Source organism: Choloepus didactylus, chromosome 2 (assembly GCF_015220235.1).
Source record: "Choloepus didactylus isolate mChoDid1 chromosome 2, mChoDid1.pri, whole genome shotgun sequence".
NCBI lineage: Eukaryota > Metazoa > Chordata > Mammalia > Pilosa > Megalonychidae > Choloepus > Choloepus didactylus.
The window spans coordinates 157,298,547-157,314,205 of NC_051308.1; the positions used below are offsets into that span (position 1 = coordinate 157,298,547).

At 36.2% G+C, this 15,659-nt stretch overlaps 1 protein-coding gene across 1 annotated transcript in view; it reads left to right on the forward strand.

Annotated features, from left to right (window-relative positions):
- Positions 1-15,659, forward strand: part of COL24A1 (collagen type XXIV alpha 1 chain) — a 466,350-nt gene that overhangs the window by 244,151 nt on the left and 206,540 nt on the right. Inside the window, 2 exon segments of the mRNA XM_037826738.1 lie at positions 12,652-12,705; positions 14,968-15,021. Coding sequence (XP_037682666.1) covers positions 12,652-12,705; positions 14,968-15,021 — 108 coding nt within the window.

A 15,659-nucleotide genomic window follows, 5' to 3' on the forward strand; every position in this document is an offset into this window, starting at 1 on the left:
GAGAAAGCCTCAGCCATTTTCAGTTCACAGCTTTCTGACCCAGACAAGGGTGGAGATAGCAGAGTCCGAGTCTATTCAAATGCTAATGACCTCTCCCCAGGGGGTGTATCTTCCCTAAGAGGAAAGAGGTGGGGCCTAGCTCTACTACCCACATTCCATTCAGAACCAGACCCCAGAGCCTGGGGGAAAGCAGCCATAGGCCACACCTCCTAACATCAGTCTAGAGCTACAGGCTGACAGGCACCACCTGCTGGGCAGAAAAGCACAGTGACTTGAGGCCTAACAGTGTGCATCAATCTTCTAAGACACCCTTAGGGAGACCTGAAATGCCTTCTTTCAAGACCTGAGCCCATACTGGTCTGGGAAAACCTGATTGGGTTAACCAAGGGGGGCCAGATGCCTAGTCAACAGAAAACTACAACCTACACTAAGAAAACTGAAGTTATGGCCCAGTCAAAGGAACAAACTTACACTTCAACTGAGATACAGGAATTTAAACAACTAGTACTGGATCAATTCAGAAAGTTTAGGGAAGATATGGCAAAAGAGATGAAGCATATAATGAAAACACTGGACATACATAAGGTAGAAATTGAAAGTTCGAAAAAACAACTGACGGAATCTATGGGAATGAAAGGCACAAAACATGAAATGAAAGACACAATGGAGACCTACAACAGCAGATCTCAAGAGGCAGAGGAAAACACTCAGGAACTGGAGAACAAGGTACCTGAAAGCCTACACACAAAACAACAGAGAAAAGAATGGAAAAATACAAGCAATGTCTCCAGGAACTTAAGGACAAAATGAAATGCAGGAATGTATGTCTCACTGGTATCCTAGAAGGAGAAGAGAAGGGAAAGGGGCAGAAGCAATAAGAGAGGAAATAATCAATGAAAATTTCCCATCCCTTGTGAAAGACATAAAATTATGGATCCAGGAAGCACAGCATATCCCAAACAGAATAGATCTGAATAGGCCTACACCAAAACACTTAATAATCAGATTATCAAACATCAAAGATAAAAGGATAATCCTGAAAGAAGCAAAAGTGATCCATCACATACCAAGGGTGCTTAATTAGACTATGTGTGGATTTTTCAGTAGAAACCATGGAGGCAAGAAGGAAGTGGGGTGATATATTTAAGATACTGAAAGAGAAAAACCACCAACCAAGAGTCCTGTGTCCAGCAAAACTATCCTTCAAATATGAGGGAGAGCTTAAAATATTCTCTGACAAACAGACAATGACAGAGTTTGTGTACAAGATACCTGCTCTACAGGAAACACTAAAGGGAGCACTGCAGACAGAAAAGAAAAGATAGGAGTAAGAGGTTTGGAACACAATTTTGAGAGATAGTAGCACAGCAATGTAAGTACACTGAACAAAGATGACTGTGAGTATGGTTGAAAGAGGAAGGTAAGGAGCATGTGGGACACCAGAAGGAAAGAGGAAAGATAAAGACTGGGACTGTATAACTCAGTGAAACCTAGGGTGCTCAATGATTGTGAAAAAAGGTACAAATATGTTTTTACATGAGGTAGAACAAATGAATGTCAACATTGCAAGGTGTTTAAAGTGGGGTGGGATTGGGGAGAAAATACAGTCAATGCAAACTAGAAACTATAGCTAACAGAAACATTGTATTATGCTTCCTTTAATATAACGTAGGCAGTACCAAAGGTAAATGCATATGGCGGGGGGGACATAGGGGAAGGGTATGGGACTCCTGGCATTGGTGATGTTGTCTGACTCTTTATTCTACTTGATTTTAATGCTATCTTTCCTTTTGTTGCTTCCTAATTTTCATGTTTTTTTTTCTTTTTTTCCTCTCTTTCTTTTTTTGTTTTTCTCCTGTCTCTCTATCTTCTTTGACTCTTCCTCCTCCTTTGTGAAAGAAATGGAGATGTCCTTATACAGATACTGGTGATGGTGATGAATACATAAATACGTGACTAAACAGGGAACCATCGATTGTTTACTTAGGTTGGAAAGTATGGTGTGTGAACAAAACTGTCTTTAAAAAAATGGGTTGATGGAGAAACCTTGAGGGCACTATATTGAGTAAAATAAGTTGCATACATAAGGAGAAATATTGCATGGTCTCACTGATATGAACTAATTATAACATGTAAACTTGTAGACATGAAATGTAAGTTATCAGGATATAGAATGAGCCTGAAGAATGGGAAGCAGTTGCTTACTATGAGCAGAATGTTCAACTAGGGTGAACTTACATGTTTGGAAATGGACAGGGGTGATGGTAGCACATTGTGAGAATAACAAACAGTGCTGAATGGTGTGTAAAGGTGGTGGAAAGGGGAAGCTCAGTCACGTTATGTCACCAGAAGGAAAGTTGGAGGTTAAAAGATGGGAATGTATAAAACAGTGAATCTTGTGGTGGACAATGTCTGTGATTAACTGTACAAATATTATAAATCTCTCTCATGAACTAGAACAAATGTATGACACTATAACTAGAAGTTAATAATAGAGGGGCATATAGGAAAAAAATATATACCTATTGCAAACTATATACTACAGTTAGTAGTATTTTAACATTCTTTCATCAACAATAACAAATGTACTATACCAATACTATGAATCAATGGAGGGAGGTTGGTTAGGGGTATGGATTTGAGTTTCCTTTTTTTGTGTGTCTTTATTTCTTTTCTGGAATAATTAAAATGTTCTAAAAATTGGAAAAAAACTAACTGGTGATGGATGCAGAGCTGTATGCTGGTACCATGGGCAAGTGATTGTACACTTTGGATCTTTGGATAATTGTAGGGTATGTGAACAATCTCAATTAAAAAATTCAAAACAAAAACGAATACAAAAAAAACAAGTAAACAGAAAGGGTTCATTCATATTTGTCAAGTCATAAAATTACCCCAAAGAAAAAAGACTGAAGAAGCATTATTGAGAAAGGGAATAACAACAATATCCTCCTTTTGACAGTTCACTTTCTTTCTGTGGATAGTTATTTCCATAAGTTTTCTTTTCTTCAACCTACTCTGTTATTGTTCTTGACATTTTCCTCTTCTCAGTCTACATACTCTCTTTGGTGATTCCTCTGCTTCCAAGGTCTTTAACTGCCATCTATTTGCTGATGACTCACAGATATCTGTCCTTAGTTCTAGACCCAGATACTCAAGTCTGTTCTAAATATCCCTAACAGAATGCCTTGTAGGGATCTCCTATTCATCATGTCTAAAAAGGAGGTTATTTTGGTTTGCTAATGCTGTCATTATGTAAAAATACCAGAAATAGATTGGCATTTATAAAGGGGGTTTATTTGGTTACAAAGTTACAGTCTTATGGCCATGAAAATGTCAAAACAAAGGCATTAACAGTAGGGTACCTTCACTGAAGTATAGCAATGGTGTCTAGAAAACCTCTGTTAGCTGAGAAGGCACGTGGCTGGCATCTGTTTGCTCCTAGGTTGTGTTTCAAAATAGCGTTCTCCAAAATGTCAGCATCAGCTTCCAACAGCCATCTTCAAAATGGCTCTCAGCTGCAGTTCTTCTCTAAAATGTCACTCTCCATTGCTCTGAAGGCTTTCTGTTTGTCAGCTCATTTGTATGGCTCCAGTGATTTAATTCAGACCTACCCTAATTCAGTAACACCTCCTTGGAAATTATCCAATCAAAGGTCTTGCCCACAGTTGATTGAGTCACATCTCTATAGAAACACTTAGTCAATAGGTTCCAACCTAATCAAGACTAAACACGTCTGTCTCCACAAGATTGCATCAAAGAACATGGCTTTTTCTGGGGGACATGATATATACAAACCGGTACACAGGTCCTCTTTCTTTTCCAGATAAATTACACTTTCCATATACTTCTACACTTCTTTACTTCATATGTCTGTATGATTTTTTAGACATAAGGGTTTTTTGGCCTTCTCAATTTCTGCTTTAGCTAACAAAATCTTTGAATAGATTATTACTTGTTCTATTTTTGTAAAAAGTAAAATGTTTTCAACTATTGTAGGGTTGTCTAGCTCATTTTCTTTAATGTGTGTTAAATGTGAAATCAGTGTTATGTAATGGTTTCAGGGAAAATTCTTGATCAACAGGTATAAATTCCTGGTATTTCTTATAAGCAGAAGACTATGGCTTCAATGTAGTCTTTGTATTTCCCTTAAATGCCCAACAGAAATGTTAATTATAGATAGCTGCTATATAGATGAGGAATAACATGAATTAATCATCTTTATCAAACTGTGATTTAGTTTATGTGTGACACTGTAATAGAATCAATGCTAAGTTTCATTAAATTCTAAAGGAATTTATAATAACTTTCTTACTGTTCATTCTTCCTTAAGCCTCTCATTTCATTCTACAAATTAGTGTGGTGTTAGCCTTCTGGAAGAATAGCTCTGATTTTGTCATTCCCCTTAATCCCCAATATTTTTAAAAAGGTCAACACTTCCTAACATTTAAGACATTTGTGAATTTATCTCAACCTATCTTTTAAGCCTTCTTTCTCACTACTGCTTGTCATTTCATCAAATGAACAATTTTATATGTGTCAGGTTAACTTCTCCACCTCTGTGCTTTTGATCCTATTATACTCTTTACATCCCCACTCCATTTAATTAAGTCCTTCACTTTCATCAAGATCAGCTGAAATGTCACCTCCTCCGTGGAGTTTTCCATGAACTACACTGACAGTGAATCTCCTGCATTATCTTGGGTCAGCAAACTTTTTCTTAAAAGGCTTGATAATAAATGATTTAGACTTTTGGGACTCTGTGGTCTCTGTTACAGCTACTCAACTCTGTCATCAGGGTGCAAAAGCAGCCAAAGACAATGCATAAATGAATGGGCATGGGTGTGTTGCAGTGAAACTTTATTTATGAAAATAGGCAGCCAGACTGTAGGGCCATAGTTTGCTGATCACTACTTTATATGATATTCTATTGTACTTTATAGTACAATATTTGCATACTAATATGATACTAAATTAGCCAGTATAGTTCCTTACACATGATAGATTTTCAGTAACTAATGAAATAAGAATGACTTCTGTCCTAGTGTGGGATTGAAAGTGGAACTTGTAAGAGATGAATTTGGCTATTTAGCTGAAGAGGTTTCCAAGCTAAGCATGCTTTCTCCTTGGAACTTCTAATAAAATGAGTGAGGAAATAGATATGCTGAGAAGTGAACTCTTAAGTACAAAGGAACCTGGCAATTGGTGATTTGGAAGATTCCCAGCCTATCCAAATAGCATGCTCTGAGGCTAGGGCCCTCCCCAAGCTTTCAAAAAGTGAGACCCCTGAGAAAAGGGCTCCACATGAGGGTTTAACTGGACAACCTTTGCTAAAGAGGGTGTGGCTGAACATGGATCCAGTCAGCCCTTCAGAAAAAGTCAGGATTGGAAATGCAGTTATCCAGGAAGGATCTGTGCAGAGTCCTTTTGTCTAATAGTTGAACCCCCTTGAATTACCCACAAAACTGGCAAAAGTTTTTGCAAAATTTATATGAACAGAAGCATGGCCAGCATGGAATGAATGGGACAAAGAAGGGACAAATTGAAGGAAGAATGTCTTCTAGGGCAGAATCATGGAAGCAGAGGTCTGGAATGAAAAGATCTCCTTGGGCCAAGAGAGAGGACCCACTCATGTATGTGGAAAAGATGGGTTCACTCCAGGGCTTAGAGTGGGCAGACCTTCTGCTCAGCTGCTTGGAGGAGATGGGGCTCCCACTTCAAATCATGGAGAGTTCAACAGCCATGCCAGTAGAGGCCTCATGCAGGTTTTGGGTAGAGCAATGCCACCACACCAGTGCTCAGAGAGGGTGGGGCCTAGACCCCAACATTCTGGGAGAGCATGGCTCCTGTCAAGTGTCTAAAACAGTGGGGCTGCTTCTCCAGCATGCCCAGTGGACAAAGCAATCCACAAATGGCTCTCAGACCTTCAAATCTAGTGGAGTTTGCCTGCTGGGATTTATACTTACTTGGACCCATGGCCCCTATTTTCCATCCAATTTCTATTATATGCAATTTCTATGCATCCTATGCATGTCCCACCATTGTACTTTGGAAGCAGATAACTTGTTCTCTAAATTTCACAGAACCATCAGATAGAGAGGAATTTTACCCCAGGATGAACCATACCCATAACTGATTATGCTGACACTTAGGATTTTGAGTTGTTACTGAAATGTCTTAAGGCTTTTGGCATATTGAGCTTGGGTGCATGTATATTGCATGTAGGAATAACATGTCTTTTAGTTGTCCAGAGGGTGGACTGTGGTGGAGTTAATTATGTACCCCAACTTAGACATGTTCTTGGTCTTGATCCACATTCCTGTGGGTGTGTAAATTGTAAATAGGATCTCCTGAAGATGTTATTTTAATTAAGGTGTGGCCCAACTGAATGAGGTTAGGCCTTAATCTGAATGATTGGAGTCCTTTGTAAACAGAAGAAATCCAGACATAAAGAGTGAAAGCTATGGATAGGAGCCAGAAGCCAGGAAGTCAATGGAACCTGGAAAAGAAAGGAGAGGACATCACCAAGTGATTGGAAAGCCAAGGAACCCAAGGATTGCTGGCAGCCAGAATGGTACTGACCCCAGAAGGAACCAAGCCTTCTAACTTCTGAAACCATGAGCCAATAAATTTCTGTTGTGTAAGCCAAAACTAGTTTGTGGTTTTGCAGTCACAGCTTAGCAAAATTAAGACAGACATTTTATGCATTTCATCTTTAGGAAAATTACTTTCTGCAGACAACATTAATTTAGAAAGCTCCTACAGAAGTGTTGTCACTTGAAAATAAATCTAATAATCTAAAAGAGAAGAAAAACTATTGGAAGTTATCAAAATCTTAATAAAATATTAAATCAAACCAAGAATAGAATAGAATTTAGTCATGTGATGGTTTAAAAATATATCTACAAATTCTTTGATAGTCTTCCCTCCAAAAAGTGGGGTCTAATTTCACTCTCTTTGAGTGTGAGGTGGAATTAGTGACTTGCTTTTAACAAATAGGACATGATGGATGTGACGTTTTGTGACTAAGTCATAAAAGGCAGTGCCTCTTCTCCCCTGTCTCCTCTCTCTCTTGGATCACTCATTCTGGAGCAAGTCAGCTATCATGTCATCAGGCCCTATGGAGGGATCTGCATGGCAAGGAAGTAAGGCCTCCTGCCAATAGCAAGTGAGGAACTGAATTCTCCAGCCAACCGCCTTCTTGGAAAGGGATTCTCTAGCTGCAGTCAGTCCTTCAGATGACTGCAGTCCTTGCTGAATCTTCATTGCAATCTCATGAAAGACCCTGAGCCAAACTATTCAGCTAAGCCACTCTCAAATTCCTGACTCACAGAAACTTTGAAATAATAAGTATTTATTGTTTTAAGCTACTTACTTTGGGGGATAATTTGTTTTGCAGCCATAGATAAACAGTACAGTCATATAAAAAATTTCAACATTTGTTTTGAAATGAAGAAGAGTGAATAGAAAGGAACAAAAACAAAAGTCATCCATTTTTCCATTATAAGGGTCAATAGATAAAAAAAAAAAAATTATGGCCATTTCCATATATACATTATTTACCTTTGAGCACTTTAAAATTTAAAATATAATTCTTCGTCCTTGATTGTGGCTTGCATTCATCTGTTTAGTGGAATATATGACTTCCATTGAGATTTCATGGATAAAAATGAAAGCAAGTCATGGCACCATCAGTCAGACCTTTTAACAGAACTTCTGCTAGGAAGAAAGAAAACGTTAGGTTATAGGGTACCCTTGCCCAACATGTCTCCCAGCTGTGAGTTCTACAACTCACGGGACGAACTAAGTGCAGGGAAACTATCCAGAATGAGGAAGCTGGCTAGGAGATAACCCTGGGGGTACAAATTAAAGATGCCAGCATCTTCTGTCTGATACAGATGTGTTTGGTCCCCAGCCAATCGAGATGGGTTAGTCATAGCCTATTAAAAACTTCTTTCTATGAAACACAGCAAAAATACAGGTTTTGAATATAATTTCCTTCTATTCAAAAGAGTATTTTTCTATAGTACATGAGCTTTTTTCTATTTGGCAAACAGTACAAAATTAGGTTCCAAATAAAATTATTTTGCAAACTACAACCTCAAACAGCTACTATGTCTCCTCCTTTTTGCTGCCAAACTTAAAATAATAGTCTACACAATTTTTCCACTTTCTTCCACCCACACACTATTAACTCCTTGGCAAACTAATATTCAAACACACCAAAGCTACCGAACTTGTTCTTAGCATTCACCACAACATTCTAATTCCCAAATTCCAGGACTCTGTCTCAATCCACATCCTCTTCAAACCTTCCCACATATGACACTGATTTCTCCCTCCCTGAAACTTTTCCCTCCCTTAACATTCATTGCACATTTGTGGTTCTTCTCCTATCTGATTCTTCTTTTTGTTTTCTATTTTTACATCTTGACTCTAAAGAGTCTTCACTAATATTCTGTCCTTGTTCCTCTGTGTAGTTATTCCTACATCATTCTTATAGTTTCAATAATTGATTTTTCTGTGAACTCACAAATTAATGTTTTAGGAAAAACTCAACACCCTAAGGGCCAAAATTAACATGTCCCATAACTTAATTCATCATCTTTCCTCTAGAACTAGCTTCTCTCCTGATCCTACTGTTTTTTTTTAGTGATGATACCATTGTCCTCATCTCATAAGAGTCATTACACCTGGAACAATATCTTCTAACTGTTCTTCCCATTTTCTATTTTTCCCCTTTTTCCCCTTTGAACACAGTGATGTTAGATTACTATCCATTCAGTACAGTTACGATTACATTCCTCCTTTGCTCAAAACTGACAATGATTCTTCTGCGAACACAAATTCTCCTGCAAATACCACAAACACATACAAATTTCTTACTTGGCATTCAAGGCCCTTACTAGTATATCATCAATATATCTTTCCCAGTCTATTTCTTTACACATATCTTACGTCCCAGACAATCAGGATTAACTTTATGTTTTCCGCCTCCTGTTCACATCATTCCTTCTACCTGGAATATCCTTTCACTATTTCATCTTGTCACAATTCAGCCATATCGCAAATACACCTGTAAAATCCTTACTTATGCTCCTACCCAGATATAATATTCCCTGCATTATGTAGAATTATAGTTTTTCTTCCTTTAATTTATAGTCAAATATATATTTGCCTTATTTCAATTTTCTAGATTATGAACTCCTTAGTATATTTTACTCATCTTTGCATCCTCTGCAACTTTCAGCACAATGCTTGTAACATACACAAATAAATAATTGCCTGATTTTATTTTCTCAGATTATTTCACATTTATTGAAAAAAAAGTTGATTTGCAACCTAAACCAGAATTTGGTTCAGTGTACTCTATGCCATCTTCATCTATAAAATGATTTGTGTGAGACTCACTTTTGAACAGGCCAATTGTGCTAGATTAGAAAGTCATTCAATTTCCTGTAGACACATATTTTAATTCACTGTATTTGTAGGTAACATTAGGTGCTATAACAAATAAACCTAAAATTTTTCATTGTTTTGTCATGGTAGAAAGCTATTTCTTGCTCATATAATAGTTCAGTTCAGGTGTTCCTGGGTAGATCTCCCCTACAAGGTGATTCAGAGACCCAGGCTCCTTCCTTCTTGTGGCTCCACCATCCCCTAGGACCTCTTTGGCACATGGAGTAAAGAAAGTGGAGAAAATCACCTGTTTGGGGGGTAAATAAATGCCATATCTCATCAATTTTAAAATGCACTTTGCATCATTCAGCTTAGGCTAAATTATGCTCAGTAAGAAACAACCTCAAAATTTTGGCTTAAAATGAAGGTTTATTTCTTACTTGCATTCTAGCCACTGTGATTTGGTTGTGGCTGTGTTCCATGTCATCTGCATTCTGAGACACAAGCTGGAGGAGCAGCCCCAGTCTGGGACATTATTGAACTCATGACAGAAGGAAAAAGGAAATTGACTTTTAAGAAAAGTGGCACATGTCACTTCCATGCATATTTTTATTCCCTAAAGTAAGTTACATAGACAAACCTGAAATAAGTATGATGGAGGGATATGTTCCTCCCGTAGGAAGGCACACTGCAAATCATACCATGTAAGAAAAGATAGACTCCAGATGAATTAAAGTCTTAAATAGAGAAGTCATAGCAATAGAAAAGAATGCAGACTATCTTTATGACATAAAGGTAGGGGAAGGCTTCTTAAGCAAGATCCACAAAATGCAATAAAGTAAAAATAAGGGAAAAAAAAAAGAACAGATGAACTTAACTACATCAAAATTAAGGATTTCTAGTAAACGAAAGACATTTTTTAAAAACCTCACAGATGATGGATTATGAGAAAGAATTTATAACAGCCTTAAACCAACCATGGATTGATACCTTGTATATATATAGTGATTCCTGCAAAACGTCAAGAAAAACATAGGAAACCTCAATAGAAAAAAAATGAGCTGAGGATTTGGATGGGAAATGCACACAAAAGGTCCAAAGGCTAACAAATACATGAAGGCAATCTAAGATTCACTAGTTATCAGAGAAATACAAGTTAAAATAACAGTGAGCTACCATTGCTTTCATAGACATAAGCAATTATCCTAAAGTTTTGTTTCTCATTCTCACGTGTTTTATACCATTAACAATTTAGACTATTATTATGTGTGCTTTAAAATTGTACATAAAATAATGAATATATCCTTTTGAAACTTGCTTTTTTTCCCATTCAACATTGTATTCTTAAAGGTTTATCCATGGTGATACATGTAGATCTGGTCCATTTATTTTGGCCACTGTTGAGGTTTTTTCCATTATATGAATAAATCTCAGTTTATCTGTTTCCATATTGATAATCAAGATGACTCTATTTTTGTGCTTAAGTAATGCAGTAGTGAACATCCTTCTACATGTCTCCTAGTGCATAAATGTGAGTAGAAGCACATATAAACAACTAAAAGTAAAAGTGTTATGTTGTAGATTATGTGCATCTCCAACTTTACTGCATATGCTAAATTGCTTTCTGAAGTGATTGTGCCAGTTTATACTCCTCCTTGCTATGTAAGAGTTCTTTCTGCACCTACTAATGCTTATGATATCAAATTTGACATGTGTTTCATTTAGACTCTTTGAGGTTCTGGAATGGTGCAGGGCAATTAATTTAAATCTGCCTTCTCCAATTCTAAGTTTCATTAAAGATGTAGTCTGATGAACTGCCTTTTTTCCAGTAAGAACCTACTTTTCCCAATTATATTCATTGCAACTACTGTATGCTGAGTCCCTTTTGACTGAGTGCACCTTTAATACTTGTGTTGAGTGTGGAAAACTCAAATGACCACTTGGGACTAGGCAGGTAGTATAAATACATGGTATGAGCCATGAGTAAGAGACAATAGAGAGTGATAGGGACTGTGGTAAAGAATGTATATGTCTAAATAGTGCAGCTGCTACTTAGTTCTATCTAATGTTTGCCAGAAAGAATGCTTTTCCATATAGTTACTGGGTCTTCTCAGGAAAAAAATCATGCCCCATGCATTAACTTTGGTTAGATTCAACACAGCAAGTCATTTATTTATGGTTCAGTCTTCTATGTGATAATATATCATATTATTATATGATGATTTATCCACAGGGTCTTAGCTTAGTAGCTGTTGAAAAAGAAATTGTCTCACACATCATTAAATAAAAGTAGAAAACAACCTCTTTATAATTGGAGAGTCAGGAGGAAGAATTATGCTCTTGCTGTTAAGCTTGTTCTGTGTTAGTCTTTTTTAAAGGAGGAATTCTAGAAAATAAAAAATGACAAAGAAAGATAAACTCTGAGCCTTATTCACTCTGAACCAGTGTCACTGAAGGCCTTCCTTTCACTTTTTCCAGGACACCAAACTTATTCCTTACTCGGGTTATTTATTCTACTAGAATACCCTTCCTCCCTTCTTCACTTGGCTGACTGGCCCCTTCTTATTCTTTGGGTTCCAGATTAAATTTCAGGCATCATACCTTCCCATACCATCTTCCTTAAAGTAGGTTTTCTCTTTTATTCTCCATTTCAGCATCATAGTTTTTTCCTTTATGAACCTATATCACAATTTGTAATTATTTAATTTTTAGCTTAGTTTTTGGCTCCATGCTACAAGGCTTTTCACCCCATGAGGACAGCAACTAGCACAGAGGAGGTACCAAATATTTCTTGAATGAATGAATAAATGAATAAATGAGAGTGTGTCATTCTATCACTTATTGAGGTGCTTTCAAAGAAGGACAGCACATAAATGGTTTCTTAAACTAATGTGTCCACATCAAGCAGCTATGAAAACTGCAGTCTGTTTGTTTTTTTTATAACAGCCACTAGATTGTAAGCTCCAAAAGACAGAGTCTATGTTTGGATTTGTTCATTATTTGAAACTCAGTGCCTCCTAGCATAGTGCTTGTTAATAGATTAGGCAATCTCATAGATTTGTCGATTGACTGAATGGACTTATTAATACTGATATGACTTTATAGGTTCTTACTATACCAGGAGAAATTTTACTCCAAGATAATATTTAGGATGAGTTAGAAAGAAACATAGTGATTATGGTGACTTAAGACCAGGATGCTAGAGTAGGAATGTAATGTATCTGTGTTTTCTGTTATATTTTTTCCTAAAAGGGACCTGTTGGTTTACCTGGAGAAGTTGGGATACCTGGGAGCACTGGTGAAAAGGTAATTTATTTCATTATTCTGTTTAACAGTAAGGATTTTAGGCTACAGGAGAGGTAATCATATGCTATTTTATGTTAATTAGAAATCACTTGTAACTTTTAATACATTACCTGTACTGAATCTCTTAAATATATTGAAATATAGCTAATAGCGTGTATGTTTCTATTTTCAAAAGGGTAGAGTATCCTCTTGGTTGGAAAGATGTGATCTGAACAGAAAAGACGAAACTGACAATCTACGTTTATGACAGGAGAATATTTAAATATGCTTTATGGAAGCAGAGCCCCTGTAAGAGGCAGTTTTGAAAGACAATAAGTTATCACTTTATCTATTCCAAGTCTTGGTCACAATATCTTCATTTCCATTTGAAATCCAGTAAGCAGTTAGTCTTGGGAAAGCTATCATAATTGGAAATTGTAATATAGTTAAAGATTACCCAGAATCTTTACCTCAAGAGTGATTTCCATGTTGAGTTCTAAATTCAGGAGATTTTTTTAAAAATGAAAAGTAATACTTTACTTGAAACCGTCTAGAGCATTTCTGATTTTTTGTTTGGATGGAATTTTGTAATGGACTAAGTAGGTAATAAACCAAGGAGTTTGGATCTTTGACTGAAACCTGGCTTGCTGAATATAAACTGTAAACATGACAGTCTGGCACAGTTACTACAAAAAAGCTACTCTTAAAAAATAAAGTGGAGCCAGCACTGGAAGTAAATTAGAAAATAGATAATCCCAGTTATTTTCATCTGAATTTTTTAATTCAAATAAAACTCAACGTATCTAAAATTGTATTTATCATTTTGTCCCACACTCAACAGGCATCTTTCCAATTACCTCATTTCTGTGAGCCTTACATTTATTCCAGTCTTCCAGGATCGGTGTGATGAACCCATCTGTGAGTTTTCCCTTTCCTCCATTCCCTATGCTTACTTCATCGGCAGGTCCTATGGATCTTTCTTTACAACTCACCCTTTCCAATGGCCAGTCCAACAGCCACCCCTTCAGACAAACCCTTACCACTTTATGCCTAAATTTGCCCTCTGTATTATATTTTCTATACTTTTCCTTTTTTATCCTCTAATCCATCCTATAAATTATATTAGAAGACTAATTTTGATGGGTCATCATGAAACGTGTTGAAAAACTTCCCTGCTGCCAACACTATGAATTCTTCTACCTTGCCTTCAAGACACTGTAAAATCTGGCTTAATCAGTTTATCCCACAAATTTTCAAGTCTCCAGGATATACCTTCCTCTCTCCCCTGTCTCATGCATTATATGCTTGTTCCTATTCCCACTCTTACTAGTTTTTTGGTCTAGCCTATCCTCTCCCCTTCCTTCTATTTATGCAAACCTAAACTGTGAAACTCAACTGAATTCCATCTCTTCCGTGAGGTCTCCTCAAGCTCCTCTACTCTTTCCTGATTGCTTCCCTTGCTGTGCTTGGAATACCACACAGTTTAAAATTTGTCTTCTGGATGCTTCATCTTTGTTGATATCATCTCTATAATTACTTGCGAGCAGAATATAGTCAAGTTTCTTTTATGTCTTTTCTAACTCCCGTCTAGTACATTGAAAGTGCTAAATAAATACTTACTGCTTTTTAATTAGCTATATAACAAAATATATTAAGGATTCAGTTCAAAAATTTTAGGTGATTTTATAATTTTTAAATTTTATTTAGTTATTTCATTCTGTGTCAAATCTTCTACTACACTAAGATTTTAACAATCCTTGGAATTTTAATGTGAATCAGTTCAGTTTAATCTGCTGTGGCAAATTTGATTGTCATAATTCTCCAGAATTATTTCTGTGTACTTAATTGTGGTAGACAAACTATAGAAATCAAGTTTTTCAGTAGTTATACTTATTAAATAGTTAATTTTTACAATATGCTGTGATGCTTTTACTTTTTCTTATATTTTGTATGTCCCATAAAATTGTAAGCATTTTCCAATTACAAAACTTTAGCATATATGTTCAATTTTACATCGTATTTATTGGTCCATAACTCTGTTTTCTTCATCTTAATGAAACTTTTAGTATGTTAGGTATTAAAAAACATATTCAGATAATTTCATTATATTAAAAGTCTAGCAATTTTAGAATAAAAATGTAAAATGTGTAAAGTTTTAAAGTATTGGAAATTAGAATGAGATATACATAAAGGGTATAACTCTGGCAATTTTCCTATGCAGGCTAAGATCAATCATGACTAACATCTTTCAGTGTTTCTCTTTTTCCTTTGTTGTTTTAAAAGGGAGACCGTGGAAGTCCAGGCCCACTTGGTCCCCAGGGGGGAAAAGGTGTTATGGTAAGAGCTCAGTGATTTGAAAAATATGTTTCCAGAGATCAAATAAAGTTAAGGCATTCCAGAGGTGGAATTGCCTTGACTGGAATTTAAGTAAGTGAAAAGTGTTATTTTATAATAAAATTTCCTTTAGAATTTTCTTTTCCTTAAAAGGGTAGACCTTTCCGAATTCTTTATAGCATTGAAAAGCATGTGGTTCAGATGGCTTAGTGAAATGATATAGTGAAATGATTCTATTAAAGAGAAGAATTAAACCACCATAATTTAGCTAAAATGGTTGAAGAAGAAAATTCGATTAGGGTTCTATTTATTCTTCTACTGCTTATAGTTTCTGTGGCATATATCATCATTGTCACTTGTCCATGAATTTGTGATCACGATATAATTCTTTGACATACGAGAGCTCAGAACTAAGACTTCATTGTACTCTCTTATCTCTTTAGAATATAACAGCTGAGAAGTTTGATATCTGGGTTGCATTTTTTTTAGTTTATTTGACAATTTATAAATATGATAGGAACTAGAATGAATGGTTATTATCAATAAAAGAATCCTGTTTTCAGAAAATATGATGGATCTGGTGGCGCATAATATTTATGTCTATAACTTCATTTTACCTAGGTTAGTCTTTAATTTTAAGT